Consider the following 18,437-nt stretch of genomic DNA (forward strand, 5'->3'; position numbering starts at 1 on the left):
CGAAAGCTGAGCCTCACTTGTCGGTCATGGGTTCCTGGTAGCCCTGTCAGTCGTCGCACACACACGGTCAGAGCCATTGTCCCAGGGCCACTGGTGCTACCTCTGCCCGCCTGCCCTCCTGCCCACCTGCCCACCCACCTGAATCGCCTCTGACTCACTGGACTCACCCAGCAGGTTCAGCAATCCCTGCCCTTTAGACAAACACGAAATCCACAGGCCTGGGGGTCATGGGTGGGGAGGGTGTGGGAGGATAGAGAGATGGGGGTAAGGTTCCTGTGGTCAGCTCAGTCCTACATGCACCAGCTTCAGCATCCATCCTGCATCCTTGTGTGGTGGGAGCTGGGACAGTGTGGGGATGGAGGCAAGGGGAGAGGACAGGACCAGTCTGGTCTCTGCTAGCCTATGAGGCATCAAGGCCATGTGGCTTCATGTTGTTCCTTGTTCATCTCTCTGTCCTCAGTGCCCAGCTCAGGATCTGCTACTTTGTAGACCCTCAAAACACTGTCTGAATGGATGGATTAATAAGTGAATCCTCTAGCCCCTGGCATTATCAATCAACATATTTATTAAATTAATGAGTGATTGGGTGTGTGTCCCTAGCTTTCACATAGCAGGTGTTCAAAACACTTCTTTTTTTAAATTGAAGTATAGTTGATTTACAGTGTTGCGTTAGTTTCAGGTGTACAGCAAAATGATTCAGTTACCTATTATATATATATAAAACTACATGTTTCTTTTCATATTCTTTTTTCATTATAGGTTATTATAAGATACTGAATATAGTTCCCTGTGCTATACAGTAGGACCTTGTTGTTTATTTATTTTATATATAGTAGTGTGTATATGTTAATCCCAAACTCCTAGTCATTAGGCAGGAGAACTCTGACCACAGAGATGACTAGGATGAGAGGAGAGGCCTGAAGGTTTTGTAGAACAAGAGAGACTAGGAGACGAAAAAGACTTTATTTAGAAGTGCCCCCGGGTGATCCCTTGCCCCTTCTTAACATTCATATGTTCACAAATATTTGAGCACCTACCACATGCTAGATCCATGTAGGTGCTGGAGGATACAGTAGTGAACAAAAATCCCTGCCTTCATAAACTTTACTGTTCTAGTAGGAGCGACAGGTAATGCTGAAATAAATAAATAAACCCCACAGCATTTTAGTGCTGAGGAGGAAAGCACAGCCAGAAGGGGACAGAAATTCTTTTACTCCGAGTGTAGTTTTAGATAGGGTGTTCTGGGAAGTGCTGTGATGTCATTGCTTGCTTTAACATGGGAAAGAATAAAAGACTGCTAAGGCTACCAGTGACGTCACGACTGGCTCTGTGACGCGACGTCAGGGGGAACCGCGGAGGCGTAGTCTCTCTATGATGTCAGCAGCCAGGCCCGGATACAGGGGAGAGGGTGGGATAGGGCCGCGGGTCCGGCAGGCTGCACGCAGGGTCCGTCGGATCCTGGCGGCGCGCACTGGCTGAGGGGAGGGCCGAGGGCCTTGGCAGCTGAGGCGGCGACTTTGGCGTCCGTGAGGGCGCAGCTTGGGGTCAGGATGCGGCGGAGCCCCCGCCCGGGCTCGGCCGCGTCCCAGCACAAGCACACGCCCAACTTCTACAGCGACAACAGCAACAGCTCAGTGAGCGTCACCTCGGGGGACAGCAGCGGGCACCGGTCAGCTGGGCCGGGGCCCGGGGAGCCCGAGGGCAGAAGAGCCCGGGGCTCGAGCTGCGGTGAGCCCGCCTTGAGCGCCGGAGTGCCCGGAGGAACCACATGGGCTGGAAGCTCTCGGCTGAAGCCAGCGCCTCGGAGCCACAATGGGCAGACCGCCTGTGGCGCGGCAACCGTGAGGGGCGGGGCCTCGGGTGCGGGCGGGGTCGACCCCGGGTGAGTCGAGGGAGGGGCGGGGCCAATGGGCGGGGCCTGGCTTGTGCGCGGGATACCTAGGCACCTCCTAAGGGGCGGGGCCTATAGTGTGACAGGGGAGGGACCAAGGGGAGCCTCGGAGTGGCAGACGGTCCTGGGAAGCGGCGGGGGAAATCCTGTGACTCGGCACTACTGAGGAGGCGCAGCCTCGGTGTTAGCCTGAATGCCTACCAGGGAAACGGCCGTATCTAGACCTAAGGCTGGGGGCGTGGCCTCTATTTGGGGGTGGGATAACGGCTGGGCGGAGCACCCGGGCGGGGCGGGGCTTCAAAGTGCTGAGAGAGACCCGGGATGCGGGTGCGGAGGGACCAAAGCCTGTGAGGCTGCCCAGCTTCTGGGCTGCGGAACTTGCAGCCTGGTCCTGGGGAAACAGCGGGCCTGCGGTGCGCAAGGCCCCAATGGAGCCCTTGGGCTCCCGCAGAACCGGCTGGCTCTCCCATAGTCTCTGAGGAACAGCTCGATCTTCTCTCGACGCTGGAACTGAGGCAGGAGATGCCTCCTCCGCGTGTGTCCAAGAGCTTCTTAAGTACGGGCCGGCCAGCCCAGATCCCCTCTGACCTGCTGGCTCCCCTCTCCGAACTCCATTTCTCACCTCTGAGACCCTTGTCTCAGTTCTGAGCCCCGGGCTCATGTCTGATTCTCCAGCCCCTTCCCTAAGCCTGATTCACCTTCTCTGAGAATGAAAATCCAACTCATTATCCTTGCCCATCTAATTCTCCTAGCCTACCCTTCTCTTCCTGAGCCTTAGGCCCTTCCCTGAGCCCCCTTCCTAAGCCCCTTCTGAACCTCGAACACCCCACTCTGTGATCCCCTCCTCATCTCTCCCCTTCTCTAAGCCTAGTCCCTTCTCTGAGCCCCCTCTCCTCCCCTCAGGCCTACTCTTCCAGGTGCTGAGCGTGTTGTTATCCCTGGTAGGAGACATGCTGGTCAGTGTGTACAGGTCAGAGGGAGGAAAGGGGGAGCCTCACGGGCTGCTCTTTGGAGGGAGGGAGCAGGGCCTAACCAACTGAGCCTTGAGCCAGTTCACACCTGGCTGAGTCGTGTTCACAGGAGCTGGGTCTAAGACCCTGGGGTGGGGGCTGCGGGGTTCACTAGGGCCCTGGGGCCTCAGCCTCTCTCCGGTTCTTCAGGGAGGTCTGTTCCATCCGCTTCCTGCTCACGGCTGTGTCACTGCTGAGCCTCTTTCTGGCAGGTGAGAGGGTGGTGAATTCCCTGACCCCAGCCCTGAATGCTTTGGAGCCAAAGCTGGCACATTTTCTCCTATATCCTTCAGCCCACTCAGTCTCTTCAGAGGCTCACAGCTCTTCACAGTCCCCTTCAGAGCCTTCTAGTTCCCCCTCAGACTCAGCCCCCTCAAGCCTCTTCTCTCCTCACTGTCCTTTTATGCTGGGGGAAACCTTCTCCTTTCCCTTCCCCTGATACCACCCCCGCCTCTTTCTCCAGCACTCTGTTGGGGGCTCCTGTACCTGGCCCCTCCTTTGGAGAATGTGAGTTGGGGAGACTGTCCTGGGGTGGGTGATTGGCAATCTATGAAGCTAGAGGTTGTGGGGAGTCCCCTGGGCCACTGGGAGGGGGAGCAGTGCTGGAGGCTACAACCCTAAGGAAAGGCTGAAAATAAACAGGAGATTTCTGAGGGAATGTGCCCAGATGTGCTTAAGGGTCTCTGAGAGGTCCTGAAAGGTCAGGGAAACGGTAGGCAGTCCTCAAAAAAGAAGGCCCTTTGAGTCTGGCAGGTCCAACACTGAGTTAGGAGAAGGAGGTGGGTGGGAGCTGAGCAGTGCTGTATTTTGTCCCTCTCCCTCCAATAGGAACCTAAGGAGATGCTGACTCTAAGGTGAAAGAGGGCACCTGGGGTAGGGAGTTGGGGGGCTCAAAGGTGCTTCTGTGGGGGTCCCTACGGGAAGTGTCCAGGGGGACAGGGAGCCAACTGCACCGTGCCAACCTCCTGCCTGCAGCGAGTACCAGGAGCGCGTGCGCTCCCAGGGGGAGCAGCTGCAGCAGCTCCAGGCTGAGCTGGTTAAACTCCACAAGGAAGTGTCCAGCTTTCGTGCAGCTAACAGCGAGGTGAGCCTGGCAGCCACATCCTGCTCTAGAACCAGGCCCCTTAGGTGTCCAGAAGCTCCGCCCCGGGAGCCCGGCCCCCGTGTCTCCGCCCACTGTACAGTCCTAGCCCACCTTGGAACCCGGATCCCTGAGTCCTGAGCCTTAAGGCCCCGCCCAGAGCCCCGACTTCAGAATTTCTTCTGGGGCCCACGAAGTCTATCTATCCCAGAGAACTCTGCCCCACAATACTGACCCGCAAGCCCAGCACCTCCAGGCCGCGCCCTCTGTCTTTTCAGAGAGTGGCCAAACTCGTATTCCAGAGGCTGAATGAGGACTTTGTGCAGAAACCTGACTATGCACTGAGCTCTGTGGGTAAGACCCATAGACACTAACAGACCTATGCACATGACCAGCCCAAGGAGACTGACCTCAGACAGACCCTGCCCCAGCTGCTGGTCAGGCCTGGAAGCCCCTGAGAGGTTGCTTCTCCCTGCTCCAGGAGCCTCTATAGACCTAGAGAAGACATCCCACGACTATGAGGACACGAACACTGCCTACTTCTGGAATCGCTTCAGTTTCTGGAACTACGCCAGACCACCCACGGTTATCCTGGAGGTGGGCCTGGAACTTCTGGAACTTAGATCCCAGAATGGGACTGGGGTGGGACTCGGGGGAATGGACACCACAGCTCCCTGGAGGTGGAGCCTGGCTTGGCTGTGATGAAGCTCTGGACGAAGCAGAGGACAGTGTAATACTGGAGAGACCTGGCAGTGCTAGGGACAGGGCCCTGGGCAGGGACTCTAGCTAAGGGTGGAGGACTGGGTGGGGCCCATGATGGAGTCAAGCTGAGGGCGGGGCCTACCCAAACCAAAGCCCAGGCTGGGGAAGGGTCGCAGTCGCTCAGCCCTGTGGTTCTGATGTTCTATCCACCTACTGCAGCCAGATGTGTTCCCTGGGAATTGCTGGGCTTTCGAGGGTGACCAGGGCCAGGTGGTGATCCGGATGCCAGGTCGTGTGCAGCTGAGCGACATCACTCTGCAGCATCCACCACCCAGCGTGGCGCACACTCGGGGAGCCAACAGTGCCCCCCGTGACTTCGCAGTCTACGTGAGTAGGGCTGAGGCCAAGGAGGTGGGGGATTTTGCCTAGAAAGTACCAGGTCATGAAAACTGTTGCCACTATCTGAGTCTATAAAATGGAGATACTACCACTTGCCTCTCAGGGCTGCTGTAGGTTATAAATAATTATAACCATATCCAAATATTAGTTATGACTTATTGAGTGCTTACTCTGTGTCGGGTACTTTACCTGGATTGTATCTCCTTGCATCTGCACAGCAACCTATGAAGTGCTATTATCCCACCCTCTTCATAGATGAGGAAGGTAATTCTCAGATAGGGGAGGTAACTTGCCCAAGGTCACACAGGTAACAAGAGGCCAGACTAAAATTTGCAACCTGATTTCTTTAAGCCCACATTCAACACTATAATATCCTAACACCAAAAAATGAGAGTATGCATAAAGCTAATGAACACATAGTAGTTCCTCAACAAAGTTTCTCTCTCCCTCCTCCACCTGTGCCTCACTATTCTTCCACTCACTTTTCACCTACCAGGGCCTCCAGGTTGATGACGAGACTGAAGTTTTCTTGGGGAAATTCACCTTCGACGTGGAGAAATCTGAGATTCAGACTTTCCACCTACAGGTGTGTTTGTCTCTGGGGGCTGAGGGTGCTAAGGGAACAGGACAGTGAGGGAAGACGGGAGGAAGGCAGTCCATGGGAGAGCAGGCCCTTGGCATGATCCATTTGTCTCCCCAGAATGAGCCCCCAGCTGCCTTTCCCAAGGTGAAGATCCAGATTCTAAGCAACTGGGGCCACCCCCATTTCACGTGCTTGTATCGAGTCCGAGCCCATGGCATTCGAACCTCAGAGAGGGCAGGGGACAGTGCCACAGAGGGACCCCATTAAACATGCTTATTGTTGGAGTGCAGGTCTGTGCTGAAAGGACCTGGATCAGTGCTGGGAGGTCTGCTGGGGCTCTGGTTGCCTTTGGTATATAAATATGGTGAGCGGTCTAGCAAAGCACCCTCTTCTTGGAGAAGTCAGATCAATACAGTAGCAGCAGCAGCTCATATTTATGGAGTGCTTACCATGTGCACAAGACAGTACTCTGGATGTTGTACACATTACCTAACTAATCCTCACAACCACAGAGGGGGAAGCCACCCAGATCAGGAAAGTTGCTCAAGGTCACACAGTGAGTGAAGAGCCATGCCACAATGGGACCCCAAGCCTACCTTCCTCCAGAGGCCATCCTCTAATTGCAGAGCTGCTAGTCAGCATGAAGCCATGCTTGTGCACCTCAATTCCACCCCCAATCTCTGGGAAAGTTCCCCAACTCTGTTAAGTGCAGGTGCAGGTGCAGGGGGAGCTACCCCTTTTCTTCAGTAAAAACTAGAGACTTGAGAACCTCTAGGAAGCATCTGAGTCAGAGTCGATACAGGCCCACTAGCCCGTACTCAGGTTGTCTTCACTAAGACCTGAGTGCCCGACTCTACGCTAGGTACAATACAGTGTCTTGTTTACCAGTCCCTACCCTCAAGGAGCCTGACAGGGGAGAGAGAATGCTACAGAAAACAGGACAATTCATCTGCTGATCCAAGAACTCTTCACTCTAAGGGAAGGAGATGAGCATCAAAGGATTGAGATCTACCTGGGCAGAGTAGAAAAGGGGGCCAGTGTGAACAAAGAAACATGCAACATCTTGGCCGTTAGGATTCTTTTCAGTGCTCCTGTTTTAGAAGAATATCCAGACTATTAATAGTGGTTACACCTCTAAGAAGTAGAATGCATGAGTATGTGTGGGGGTGGAACATGTATCCATCTATTTAAATTTGGGGGTTATTTTGTAATTTGAAGACAAAAGAAAAAATTCTATTGAGTGCTCTTTAAAGCTTAAGGTTTTCTAACTAATGAACTAGTACAGCTTTTCTGGATGGCAGTTTCATAATAGGAACTTAAAACCTTAAAATTTTTAAGGTTTTAAAACCACAATAGGAACAAAGCCTTAAAAATTTTTATACTCTTTAATTACAGCAATTCCATTTCTAAGAATGGATCCAAAGGATACATAGATATAATCAAAGTTAATACTTTGAAGGATGTTCATCACACTGCTGTTTATTTAAACAAAAACTGGAAATAGCATCTAAGAAGTATACTACAAAAATAATATGCAGCCAATAGAAATGGTAATATAAGGGAACATTCAGTATCATGGAAAGTAATATAATAATATATAGATGACTTCTTAAAAAGCAAGCTAGACTGGTATACATAAAATTTTTAAATTTCCATATTAAAAGAGTTATATTTTTAAAAAGTTATATAGACCAAAAGATACCATAAATGAAATGATAATAGCTCAGTGGAAAATATTTTCAACATGTATAAGAGACAAAGTGTTAGTAACTGAATACCCTAACAGAATAAAGGTTATAAAGACAACCACCTATAAAAAAGCTATTCAGAAGAGATACAATTCACAAATAAACATGTGAAATGATACCTAGCCTTCATAATTAATTAAATTCAAACTAAAAATGAGATTTCTTTTTTGTCTGTCAGATTAACAAAATGGGTAAAAAATTGTTATGATGGGCAATTTACAATACTATTAAAATGTTAAATAGTCAGACCCTTTGATCTAGCATTTTCATTTCTAGGAATAAATCCTTCAGAAACATCCCAATAAATATGCACAGAAAAATGTACAAAGATATTCCTTATAGCACTGTTTGTTATAACAGAAGAAAACTGAAAGGGACCCAAATCTTGATAAGTAAGAGACTGGGGAAATAAGCTACAGCAGTCACATACAGAGTAATATATAGGCATTAAGAAGAACGAGGTCAGCAACAAACACTGTAATATCTATCTACAGGAAAGAATTTGTCAGACCTAGGAACCCTAGGAACTACACCCTGCTCCATTATCTATTTTATACAATGTTTATATTTGAAATAATTTTGTACTAAGTAGCATACATTTTAAAAACACTTCAAAGAATGCTGAAATATTATGTAAAATATGATCCTGATTTTGTAAAATAAAAAACATGTGCCACTGTAAATATGCATAAAAATTTTAAATATGCACCAAATATTTTATTGGAACATGGCGTTTGGGTGATATTTCTTCCTGTAATGAATGTACATATGAATTTCCTAGTAAGAAAAAAATTATCTATTAAAAAATTCAGGCTTGTAGCCTATTTTGTGGACTAGACCACCACTGCTCCATCCTCCAGGAAGTCTAGCATAGCCCTTGCTCTTGCTCCATCTTAAAACTTATCCCTCCCCTAGCACTTTCCACCTTGTCTGTGTTCCCAGCTCAGCTCTGCTCTGAGGCAGAGCAGGCTGGGTGCTTGACTTACATTCAATCTTTGCATTTTAAAAAACAGAGTCAGTGTCTCTAGATATCTGGCCAGGAATACCCAACTTCTTTGAGTGAGGATATTATGTCAGAGGAATCCTTCACTCAACAACTCCTAAGGTCAACAAAGAGGCTCAGAGAGAAGTAAACATGGCTAACAGCAGACTCCCACCCAAAAACAGAGTGGTAGCAAAACGGTGGTCTTCATTGATCTTTATTGAATGATGGGCTTCAGGGGCAAGCAGGTGGAATCAAGAGAAGCTACAGCAGGAGTAAGTATAAAAGTATAAAAGTGCTAGCATTGGGGAATGTGTGTTCAGGGTTGGAGGAACTTGGGGACACAGCACTGAGGACTGCCACAGTGTACCCTCCAAGGAAATCTAGGCCTGAGGGGACTGTGCAGGGCCCTTGGCTGGGGGTGGAAGTGGCTTGAATGGGGCCCAACCTTGGGCCTTGAAGTAGGAGACCAGTTGTGCAGGTACTTCTGCAAGTACAGTCTGCGCCAGTGCCTCTCGAGGGGCCTGCCAAGAGAAGGGCAAGTTCAGTGATGGCTCATAACGTTGTCCCAAGGTCTACATTTCATACCCAAAAAATAATTCAAATTCTAACACCCGACCCTGCCCCAGGCTTAGATGAAAGGGTAAGTATTCCCAACTCAACATCAGGGAGAGGTGGAAGGATAAACTCCCAGATCTGTTCTGCAACAAAGCTTGTCTTTACTCACATTCTGGAAGCGGCGGTAGGGCACAAACTGCACTATGTCACGAGCAGCTGCCTCCCCAGAGCGTGTACACAAGGGTCCACCATCAGCGTCCAGCTGCTCCATGGCCTCAAAGTCAGCACCACCCACACCTACGATGATCACTGACATGGGCAGGTAGGAGGCACGAACAACAGCCTCACGTGTGGCCTCCACATCTGTCACAGCACCATCGGTCAGTAGCAACAGCACGAAGTATTGCTAAGGGCAAGTCCATACATATACTAAGGCAGACAGACCCTCTAAACATCCCAGCCACACATTCCCACACTGACAAAAAGTCTCTTGTTACATAGCCCTCAAGAGAGCTCTTGATCAAGACCCCCTCCCACCACTACCTCCCATGACCCTCACCGAGGCAGTCCTCTGATGTGCAGCCTGAGCTGCAAACCTGGCCACATGGTTGATGATGGGTGCAAAGTTGGTGGGGCCATAGAGCCGAACTTGGGGCAGGGCCTGGCGGTAAGCATCCACAATGCCCTGGATGCCTAGAGAAGAAAGGCAAAAAATGCCGTAAAATACTGGGCCTCTTAGGGTTGAGACAGTCCTGACATCACTCTATCCTGGATGAGGAGATTTGGGAATCAGGGTGCATTTCATTCAATCGTGCCTGTAATCGAAAGTTCTTAACCTTATCATGCAGATGAGAAAATTGAGGCCAATGAGAGGAAGGGCACTTGCCCTAAATCACAGGCTGAATTAAACCCCAGATTAGGGTTTGTTCAGGAGAGTTGAGCATCAGATTATAACTCACTTAATAATGAATTATAACCCATTTAACAAAAGAATCCAGAGATATTAAATAAATAATGAGAGAGAAGGGAACGCTCTTCCTTAATAAATGTAGGAAATGATAGAATCACTTGACAGAGACAATTGATTCAGGCAAAGATCATCAATGGATGCTAAAACTAGAGGGTGAAAATTGATGAGTGACTGGATATTTAATATCATCTTAAAGTACCCTCCCAAAAGATACTTATTACTTATTAAGTAAAAGAAAAAAACAGTACTTGTACAGTAGAGAAACCTGGCAGATTACATAACCAAACAAAGTCAATATGACTGGTAAGAAGATAAACCAACATCATGTGCCTCCTGAATTGGTGCCTCCTGATATGGTGCACTGAGGACACACAGCATCGCTTCTGTGGCATTCCTGCCAAAATGCATAATCTGAATCTAATTATGAGGAAAATACCAGGTAAACCCAAACTGAGGGATATTCTACAAATTATCTGGCCTGTCATCTTAAAAAATGTCAATATCATGGAGGGCAACTGAATGCAATGTGTGATCCAAGATTTTCTTTGCTATAAAAGACAGGACAATTGGAAAATTTTGAATAAATTTTATAGACTGGGTAATAGTATTGTATTGATGTTAATTTCCTGATTTTGAGAATTGTACTGTTATGTAAGAGAATGTCTTTGATTTTAAGAACACTTAAGTATTTAGGGATAAAGGGCCATGTGGATGATGGTGGGTGCAAAGTTGGTGGGGTCATAGAGAAAACTTGGAGCAAGGCTTAATATCGCTACCATTCTCAAACATTTCAGGGTTGGGGGATGTAGAGAGAGAGAGAGAAAGAGGGGAAGAGAGAAAATTTGCGTAAGAGAGGATGACAAAGCAAATGTGGTAAAATGTTCATGTTTGAGGAATCTGGATGAAGGAAAACAACAGATCCTGTGATCCAGGCCCTGACCACTATCTCCAATGCCCTGAATCCCTGTAACTATTTTTGTAACTTTTCTCTAAGTCTGAACTTACGTCATAATAAAAACCCATGTCCGATCAGGTCAGGTCAACTTTTCCACTTCAGCTTATTACTCATATGTGGGTACTAGGGAGACATGGGGTTTGGCCTTCTCTAGACAAAATAGCTTGGGGCAAAAAGTACCCTGAATAGAGCTGGGTACCAATAGGGCGGCACCAAGACTTCCACTGATGCCCAGATAAGTACCTGTGAGCTTCAAGACAAAGATGCTAATATAACAGCTACCTTAAATATTCAGTATCTTACAACATTTAGCCTTATTATAAAACCAAAGCACACAGAGACTAGGCAACTGGCCCCAAGTCACATGATTAGCAAGTGGCAGGATGATTTGACTTCAGAAGCCTAACTCTAAAATCCATTCCTCTGGACGATGGCGTCAGGTGTCTATCTCCCCACCCCCATTCTCCCTTGCCTGCATAGGCTTGGTCTTCTAGTGTGGACAGATACGCCTTATGCTGGAGGATGAGGGACTTACCTGCACAGTAGGGGTTACTAGGGTTGAAGTTCAAGGCAAATTCATGGGAGACCTGAAGACAAGAATGAAAATGATGTTCTTTCCCCATGACAACTTTTGTGCTAAGAAAAAGGGTACTATGGTATATACCAAGCATTTTATAGGAGCTATTTAGTCCTGAGCACATTTGTTATACACAGGCCTGTAAGGATGCATCCCCACAACTCCTCATAAGGCTGGGTGCCAAGCAGCAAGTTTACTACATCCCCAAAAATCAGGACCCTGAAGCTAAGGAGTAAGGGAGGGGAAGAGAACACTCACCTGCCAGTCAGGGGGTACTTGGGCCCCAAATCCAAATGCTGGGAACAGCTTGTCCCTGTGGGAAGACAGTGAGTTGGGGAAAAGACAGTGAGAAGACTATGAGCCCTGAGGCTTAAAGCATCTGCCGGGTGTGGGGATGGGAAAGACAAAGTTACTTACGAGTCATAGTCCTGAACCACACTGCCTACACTCCACAGTGCTGTCAGGTACTCATTGACCCCTGTTGGGCTCAGGTAGTGCAGGGAATTGGGTGAGGAAGGGTCTCCATTGGAGCCTGTGAAGTCTACGCCCACCTGGGAGGAAGGGAAGAGAGGAGCTCAAAGCCACCTTGAGTCCCAGATCATCTGCTTGCTCTCCTGCCCCTGAGAAAGCAACTTACAGTGAAGTTGATTTGACAGCCCCCCATCACGTAGTCCAGGAATGAATATTCTGTTTCCACCTGCAGATGAAACCAAGGTCATATCTGGGGTTAAGGGGTTGGGGTTATGGGGCATAGGAGTCAAAGACTGGGTCACATGGGCTACTGTCTCACCTGACAAATCTTGACACAAATAGTTCCAGAGTTCTTGTAGCTTTTCTTTTTCTGCTGTTTCTCAGGGTGGATGCATTCAAACTCAGCCTGGTAAGGAAAGAAAAATTAGGGTAGTAAACTTACACAGCAGCAGCCAAGAGTGGAGCTGCCCTGCCCTCCCTCTCTTCTTGGGGTTGCAGCCCTCTAGGCCCACCTCAACACCCCTGAGCAGGGCCAGTACTCACCGGGACTGCTTGTAGCTGGGCCAAGCTGGTATGGAAGATACCAATGAGATCATGTGAACCATCACTGTCATAATCTGAGCATCGCACCTAAGAGGGGGTGTATGTATACATAAAGACGAGGAGGCAAGTGGCAGGTAAGAATTAATCCCTCCCTAGGCTCTCTGCCCCTGCTCAGTCCACTCTGGAGGCAAGCTCCTCACCTGGATTGGGGTGCTGGGGTCTCCCCCACAGAAATGCTGAAGGGGAACAGAGAAGCGCTTCCAAGTTGGGTTCAGGTTGTTCTTGATGACCTGAAGGTGGAGCGCAAGGCCTCCAGTGACCTCTGGGTTGGCATATGGAGAGCTGCTATCCCTCTCTACCCATATGTATATTTTTTCTCCCTGTTTTCCAAATCTTGGTAGTTACAAGCGCCAAAAGATTCTCTCCTACCCACCACACCTAATCCCTGGGATCTCACACCTCAGATCTGTATGCCAGGTGCCATTTCCCATCACCCTGGCGGAAGAACTCCAAGAATGGATCCGATTTTCCCAGGAAGTCCTGTCAATGTCACAGAGACCCCAGTTATAAGACTCAGGCAGAAACAGCCACTATGAAAGACCTCTGTCATTCCCCCACCTCACCAACATACCATCCTTGTCTGCTTAATTCTTGAATCCCCAAGGCCTCTTCCCACACATACCTTCTTATCTAGGTTTCTGGCCTCCACCTCCATGGTCACTACACGACTATCCTTCAACTCCTGAGCTGAGACCTAGGTAGGGGAGGCAGGAGACTGTATCATCTCATGAATTCCTCATTGATGTAATAAGCATCCCCCACACTTCAGCCGAGTTCTTGCTTACCGTGATGGTCCCCCGCCCAGCAGGTTTTCCAGGCTTCAGCATCAAGGGTAGAGTTAGTGTCCGGCTGGACACAATCTGAGGCAGAGCAGGGGTGGGTGGGGTATCAAGATCTCAGGCAAGTTTAGGTCCTGTTTGACCCCCACCTCCAAGTTCCAAGCAGGCTGAGTTATCTGACAGGGCTCTTACTGAACCTGTGTCTGAAGGATTTTAATCCTTGGCCCTGCATACCTGTCCTAGGGAACACTCGGCCCCTCCTAGGAAGTCATCATCCCCCAGCTCAGGTGTCTTGTTGTCTATATCATAGATGCCAAATCGGAGCTTTTGGACTGTTTCAAAGTGGTACTCAAGCTTCAGAGTCTTGGAAAACTCAGGGCTCGAGCAGTTCCGTACTCGCTCAGTCCGGCCAAGCTGTGGGCAAAAGCCAGGAAGCATCACAGTCATGTACCCTCCACCCCAAAACACTTCTAGCCTCCCTCCACAACTTTAGCCGCCATGGTCCTTCTCACCTCAGCCCAGTTGCCCCCTCCCACATCCTGAAAAAGGACGCAGAGTGGGTCAGACTTGGAGCCGATGTCCTTGTCAATGAGGTGGCCACAGGAAATGGACAGCTGAACCAAGGTCACGCAGCGGGCCATCTGGGAAAAAAGGACCCGAATCAAGAACTGAGGACCCTTCTCTACACTTCCGTGACTGTGGGCCCCAACTTGGAAAGCACACTGGGCTGAGCCTGCGTCTACCCCCATGATATCCAAGGAGGAGCAGGCCCATAGCCTCTATGCTCCTCCAACCCCCTTGACTAAGCTCAGTGGGACAGGAGACAGTAGTTACAACAAACCCCGGTCTAAGAGTATGATAGGAAGATGCTGACAAAGGGTACTGGCCTCTAGCAACAACTTTGACCCCAAACGAGTCCTCTTCCCAAAATTGGTCCTAATCCTAATAACGCTCTCCAGACCGAAGACTCCAACCCTGATCTTCTCAGACCAATGAATCTCATACCGATACCCTTACTGGCCCCAGATCAGACCCTTATCAGCCCAACATTGCCCCAGACACAACCACAATCCAGATTCTGCTCCCCAAAGTTTCTTCTTCCAATGATTTCCTGCTAACCCTGAGGCCTGACATCTTGAGGTACAGTTATGATCCCCACACTTATTCTTCTAGCCTCTAATCAGCTGCTTACATCCAATTCCTCATTATTCGCACTATCCAGTCCAAGCCATCATTTCTCACCAGGATTTTTGCATTACCCTCTTTAATAACTCTCCTTTATCCTATGCCATCCTCTCACCTCTACTCTCTTAATCCTTACACCAACAGGCTATCTCAATACAGCAACCAGGGTGCTCCTGTTAAGACGTAAGTTAGGTCATGTCACACCTCTACCAAAACCCAATAATGATTTCCCATTGCTTAGAAAAAATCCAAACTCCACCATGCCTACGAGGTCTTGAATGATCTATATCTCTCTGACTTGATCTCCTAACACCTCTCTTGCTCACTTCATTCTGGCCACACAGGTCTGCTTGTCATTCCTCAAATAAGCCTGTTTCTACCTCAATATCTAGAATGTTCTTCCCTCATATAACCCACATGGCTTGCTGTTCCCTCACACTCTCTCTAGTTCTCTCTGTTCAAAATCATCTTCTCCATTTCAAAGGAAGAGGCTCTCCTTTTCTGGCCACTCTAGAATTTGAACCCTACTACCACTGATACATCACATACCTATTTCCTGTTTTATTCCTTTGGCATTTATCCCTGTTTAATATACTACATATATTTATATATAATTTGTCTTCCCTACTAGAATGTAAACTCCATGAGGGAAGGGATATTTGCCTGCTCTGTTCACTGCTCTATCTCAAGCACCTAGATAATAAATATTTGCTAAGTGAAAACCAAAAAGCCATCTCCAGCCTCTCCCAGCTCAGCCATCTCCAAACTGGCAATCAAACCAGCACCAAGCATCTCTAATTCATCCATTTCCTCTGCTACAAACACTATCTTCTTGCATAGAGCACAATGACTCCCATGTAAATCCCTCCTCCTAAGTCGTGATAATAATTATCCTCAGACTCCTCACTAACTCTATGTCCCATCCCTCCTGACCAATACACCTGCAGACCATCTACACCAAGAGTGCTGACAAGGTCAGATCTCTCCCCTAGCTTCACTCAGCATTCCAGGTTTCCCAGAACTATACCCCAGGATGCCTCCAGACTCAACCTCCCCTAAGCTGGCCCTCAGACAGTTCTTCCCCTGACCAAGCCCAGTTAATGCTGTTCCCATCTTGGTGCCTTATGGTCTCTATCTCAAATGCTGTTATCTACCAAAATTAGAATGATTCTTAGGGTTCAACTTGCTTCACATACTGTCCCTCCATAGCACCTCAGCCTCTGCTTGAATGTATCCATTGATGGAAAACCCACCACTCTTATAAATCCAACCATCAGAAAGTCTTGCTCCATAAAGTCCTACCCAAACTAACTCAAGTTTGTTGAATTCTCATTTCTAAACATTGGTCCTATTTCTTCCCCAGTCTAAAGTTCCACAGGAAAGCCTTATTCCATCTCCCTCTGAGAACCATCTGATACCTGGAAGCAGTGAACCCCAAGCTAAAATATGGAGAAACAGCCTCAGGTCTTTTGCATATTGCCACTAGAATGTGGCTTTTAGACTTCTAACCAGCCTGATCATCGCTTTGGAAGTTCCCCAAGGACAGATCCAGAGGACAACACATACTCCCAAGGGAGTGGGACCACAACTTCCCCCAAGACACAATCTGACTCCATGCTTCTCACCTCACATATTCTCTCAGGCAGTGTTTACACGGTATGGAGACAAATGAGTAAGAATGCTCAATTCACTATTGCTGAGAACAGTGAAAAACCTGAGACAGCTTAAAGGTCTATCAGTTAGGTGGTGACTAAGTAAATTATGGCACTTTCAAACAATGAAATGCTAAGGTATCAGGTAATTAAACAATTAAGGCAGAACTGTATTATATTGGTAGCATAAAAAAATAAAGCTGCAAAAAATGATAAGAGTAACTCCATTTTAAACTTCAGTTGTATGTGTATATACAATAGCTTTAAATACATACACAAAATAAATACACACATAAAAAATGGAAGACACAGCACATAAATACAACTTTTAGGTACACCTCAGAGGAGTGGAATGAAGGTGAGAATTCTACATACTCTATACACTTCTGTATCATTTCAATATTTTATACTGTTTGTTTTGTATTTTTTAAAGGGACTCATTAGCTTTTCTCCACAATCTATATACCTCAAGTCCTCTTGACTATTCATTCTAAGCCCAAAGCCTCACACTTTCTCTTTTTTTTTTTTAAGCTTCATACTTTCAGTTCAACTTCTCCATAATTTCAGGCCTCACTGTTTCTTGCCTCCTCCCTTGTTTTTTGTCTTTATCACTGCCTTACCTAGTCAGTCTTGATGCCAGCTCCCATAAAGTCTCTAACTAGAAGCTCTGTCTTTATAGCCGCCAATGGCCCTTAGGTTCAAAGCTAAACTCCCTAGCATGGCCACCTTGTGGCACAAATCCAGAGGGCACATCTATAAGGAATTAAGTAATTGTGTAATATGATGACCCTGTGACTGTAATTCAACTTTCAAAGCTATTCTTAAGACTGCTCTACCTCCTGCCATTCCATCACCCACCCAACTAGCCATCCAAAGCTATTTCTGGTTCCTCAAATGTACGTACTTGCTGATACCTCTGATTTTCCTGCCTAGCAAATGCCTTGTCATCCAAGATTCTGTTGTGACATTATTCCTTTATGAAGTCTTACCTACCTTCCCCAGGTAGGATTTATTATCTTCCCTGGATGACTGCGATGGTTTCTTCACCAGTGCATGCACGTGCACACAGACACACTCATACACATGCTGTTTATTAGACAAACCAGCTCAACTATTTCTCTCTTTAAAACTCCCAAATGACTCCCCTAAACACTCAAAATAAAATCCAAAGTTCTTACCACGGGTCTACAAGGCCCTGCAAAACCTGACCCTCACCTAACTAATCTAGTCATGCAAGTACATTCCAGCCAGATTTCACTTCTGATCCACATACACTCAACATCAATCTCATTCTCCATCTCAGGGCCTCTGCACTGTCTTCCCCCATATACACTCCAGAAAATATGCTGTGTTAAAGTAGGAACTATGTCCAGTTTGCCTATCTCTACATCTACAATATCTGCAACAGTACTTACCCTACAGTAGGCACTCACGAAATGTTTAGTAACTTAACGCTGAAACCACTACATGAGAATTTTTACTTTTGTCTGTCTACCCTAATCATCTGGGCTCCTTGGAACTAGGGCTAGGTATTATTTCTGTATCCCTAATACTAGTGCTTAGTTCGTACTCATAACTGTTTGCTGAATAAATGGCAAATGTGCTTCTGCTCAACTCAAATCTTCATGCCCTTTCCATTTGAATCAATGTCCAGCAGTAATGTAGAAGTTGTACTCTTCTACAACTGAGCTTTAAAATTTAAATGCAGGACTCAGAACTCAATATTAAATGACAGTCAATTAAAAAATGGGCAAAAAAGTTGATCTGATAACTTCATAAAGGAAAATATATGAATTGGAAATAGGCAAAGGAAGACATGATCAATAGGACTAGTCATCAGGGAAATGCAAATTAAAACCAGAATGAGATACTATTACATACCCATCACAATGGCTAAAAGTAAAAAACCAACAATGCCAAATGTTGGCAAGGATGTGGAATTCTCATACACTGTTAGTGAAAGCATTAAATGTACCACTTTGACGGTCCAACAGCTTATTAGAAAACCAAACATATACCTAATCCGAGAGCAATTACACTCTAGAGTTTTATCCAAATGAAATAAAAAGATTATGTCCACAAAAATATTTGTACATGAATGTTCATGGCAGATTTATTCACAATAGCCCAAAATCTGAAATAGCCCAAGTGTCCATCAATATGAGAATGGATAAACAAACTGTAATATGTTAGTATATACAATAGAAAACTACTCTACGATAAAATAAACAAACTATTAATATCTACAACACTGGATGAATCTGAAGCATAAAATATAGTTACACTTATGA

The 18,437-nt window shown here is 47.1% G+C and overlaps 2 protein-coding genes across 13 annotated transcripts in view; one reads left to right on the forward strand and one right to left on the reverse strand.

Annotated features, from left to right (window-relative positions):
• The first annotated feature begins 1,416 nt into the window (after positions 1-1,416).
• SPAG4 (sperm associated antigen 4) lies at positions 1,417-8,037 on the forward strand. 3 transcript variants are annotated; one of them, XM_032462213.1, is made up of 12 exons: positions 1,417-1,860; positions 2,343-2,447; positions 2,795-2,861; positions 3,052-3,113; positions 3,365-3,408; positions 3,730-3,755; positions 3,877-3,985; positions 4,261-4,336; positions 4,464-4,579; positions 4,904-5,071; positions 5,580-5,669; positions 6,555-8,037. In XM_032462213.1, exons 1-12 carry the CDS (start codon positions 1,551-1,553, stop codon positions 6,654-6,656), a joined length of 1,275 nt encoding a protein of 424 aa, XP_032318104.1. In that variant the 5' UTR covers positions 1,417-1,550; the 3' UTR covers positions 6,657-8,037. The 3 variants fall into 3 exon arrangements, with proteins under 3 accessions (XP_032318104.1, XP_032318103.1, XP_032318105.1); XM_032462212.1 differs by lacking the exon at positions 6,555-8,037 and adding an exon at positions 5,784-5,948; XM_032462214.1 differs by lacking the exon at positions 6,555-8,037 and adding an exon at positions 5,784-5,948 and having other exon boundaries at positions 1,636-1,841.
• A 558-nt stretch (positions 8,038-8,595) lies between these two features.
• The window catches only part of LOC102512707 (RNA-binding protein 12), a 33,883-nt gene continuing 24,041 nt past the window's right edge, over positions 8,596-18,437 (reverse strand). For 8 of the 10 annotated variants that reach the window (XM_014562501.2, XM_032462208.1, XM_006188586.3 and 5 more), the window contains 15 exons: positions 13,822-13,950; positions 13,544-13,723; positions 13,316-13,390; positions 13,153-13,224; positions 12,930-13,010; positions 12,671-12,760; positions 12,471-12,557; positions 12,247-12,333; positions 12,094-12,153; positions 11,874-12,007; positions 11,715-11,769; positions 11,415-11,466; positions 9,514-9,647; positions 9,124-9,360; positions 8,596-8,920 (listed from right to left, as the gene is read on the reverse strand). In XM_014562501.2, coding sequence (XP_014417987.1) covers positions 8,780-8,920; positions 9,124-9,360; positions 9,514-9,647; positions 11,415-11,466; positions 11,715-11,769; positions 11,874-12,007; positions 12,094-12,153; positions 12,247-12,333; positions 12,471-12,557; positions 12,671-12,760; positions 12,930-13,010; positions 13,153-13,224; positions 13,316-13,390; positions 13,544-13,723; positions 13,822-13,950 — 1,614 coding nt within the window. In that variant the 3' untranslated portion in view covers positions 8,596-8,779. Of the gene's footprint in view, positions 8,921-9,123; positions 9,361-9,513; positions 9,648-11,414; positions 11,467-11,714; positions 11,770-11,873; positions 12,008-12,093; positions 12,154-12,246; positions 12,334-12,470; positions 12,558-12,670; positions 12,761-12,929; positions 13,011-13,152; positions 13,225-13,315; positions 13,391-13,543; positions 13,724-13,821; positions 13,951-18,437 lie in introns of those variants that run through there. The other 2 variants (XM_032462211.1, XM_032462206.1) reach the window with 2 other exon arrangements.

This window comes from Camelus ferus, chromosome 19, assembly GCF_009834535.1.
Source record: "Camelus ferus isolate YT-003-E chromosome 19, BCGSAC_Cfer_1.0, whole genome shotgun sequence".
Taxonomy (NCBI): Eukaryota; Metazoa; Chordata; class Mammalia; order Artiodactyla; family Camelidae; genus Camelus; species Camelus ferus.